The following is a 613-nucleotide window of genomic DNA, read 5'->3' on the forward strand; positions in this document are numbered from 1 at the left end:
CCCAGCTCACGGAGGCCGCAGGCGGCCAGCCCCGCCCACCCGCCACCCACCGGACACTGCGCCCGCCTACCCTGCTCCAGGGCCTGCAGCAGCTGCTGGTAGTGGCGGCTGCAGGCGCCATAGTCGCGCTCGGCCTGCAGGCGGTCCTCGGGCCCGAAGCCGCCCGCGTCCTGGCTGTCTCGCAGGAAGGCCTGGTAGTGCAGCTCCAGGCTGCGCAGGGCCTGGCGCTGCTCCTCGGGCTTCAGCGTGCGGAACTGCGGAGGCGGGGCGGGGGCTGAGTGGCCGCGCCCCGGAGCCCCTCCCAGCGGGGCCACGGCGCAGGCGTCTTACCGTGACCAGGGACCAGGAGCGGATGAGATGGATGTCGCGGCTGAGGCTCTGCCACGCCAGGAGGCTCTTCAAGTCCACGTGCAGCTGGTGCCACAGCGTGACCAGGGCCTGGTGCTGGGCCTCCAGCCTATGGACGCAGGGCGGTCAGGAGGTCGGCCGCAGCCCACAAGCCCGCCCGGCCGCCGGGCCCAGGCCACCCACCTGCTGACGGCTTCCTGCGCCTCCTGGTTGGGCGGGGGCACGAGGAAGCACACGGAGGGCACGGCCGCCTCGCCGCCGGAGC

At 74.4% G+C, this 613-nt stretch overlaps 1 protein-coding gene across 1 annotated transcript in view; it reads right to left on the reverse strand.

Annotated features, from left to right (window-relative positions):
- LOC101634440 (plectin-like) overlaps positions 1-613 on the reverse strand; it is a gene marked incomplete at its 5' end in the record, with an annotated part of 38,111 nt that overhangs the window by 31,688 nt on the left and 5,810 nt on the right. The window contains 3 exons of the mRNA XM_012734929.1: positions 71-254; positions 331-457; positions 532-599. Coding sequence (XP_012590383.1) covers positions 71-254; positions 331-457; positions 532-599 — 379 coding nt within the window. The remainder of the gene's footprint in view (positions 1-70; positions 255-330; positions 458-531; positions 600-613) is intronic.

This window comes from Condylura cristata, unplaced genomic scaffold, assembly GCF_000260355.1.
Source record: "Condylura cristata isolate star-nosed mole 26May11 unplaced genomic scaffold, ConCri1.0 scaffold00110, whole genome shotgun sequence".
NCBI lineage: Eukaryota > Metazoa > Chordata > Mammalia > Eulipotyphla > Talpidae > Condylura > Condylura cristata.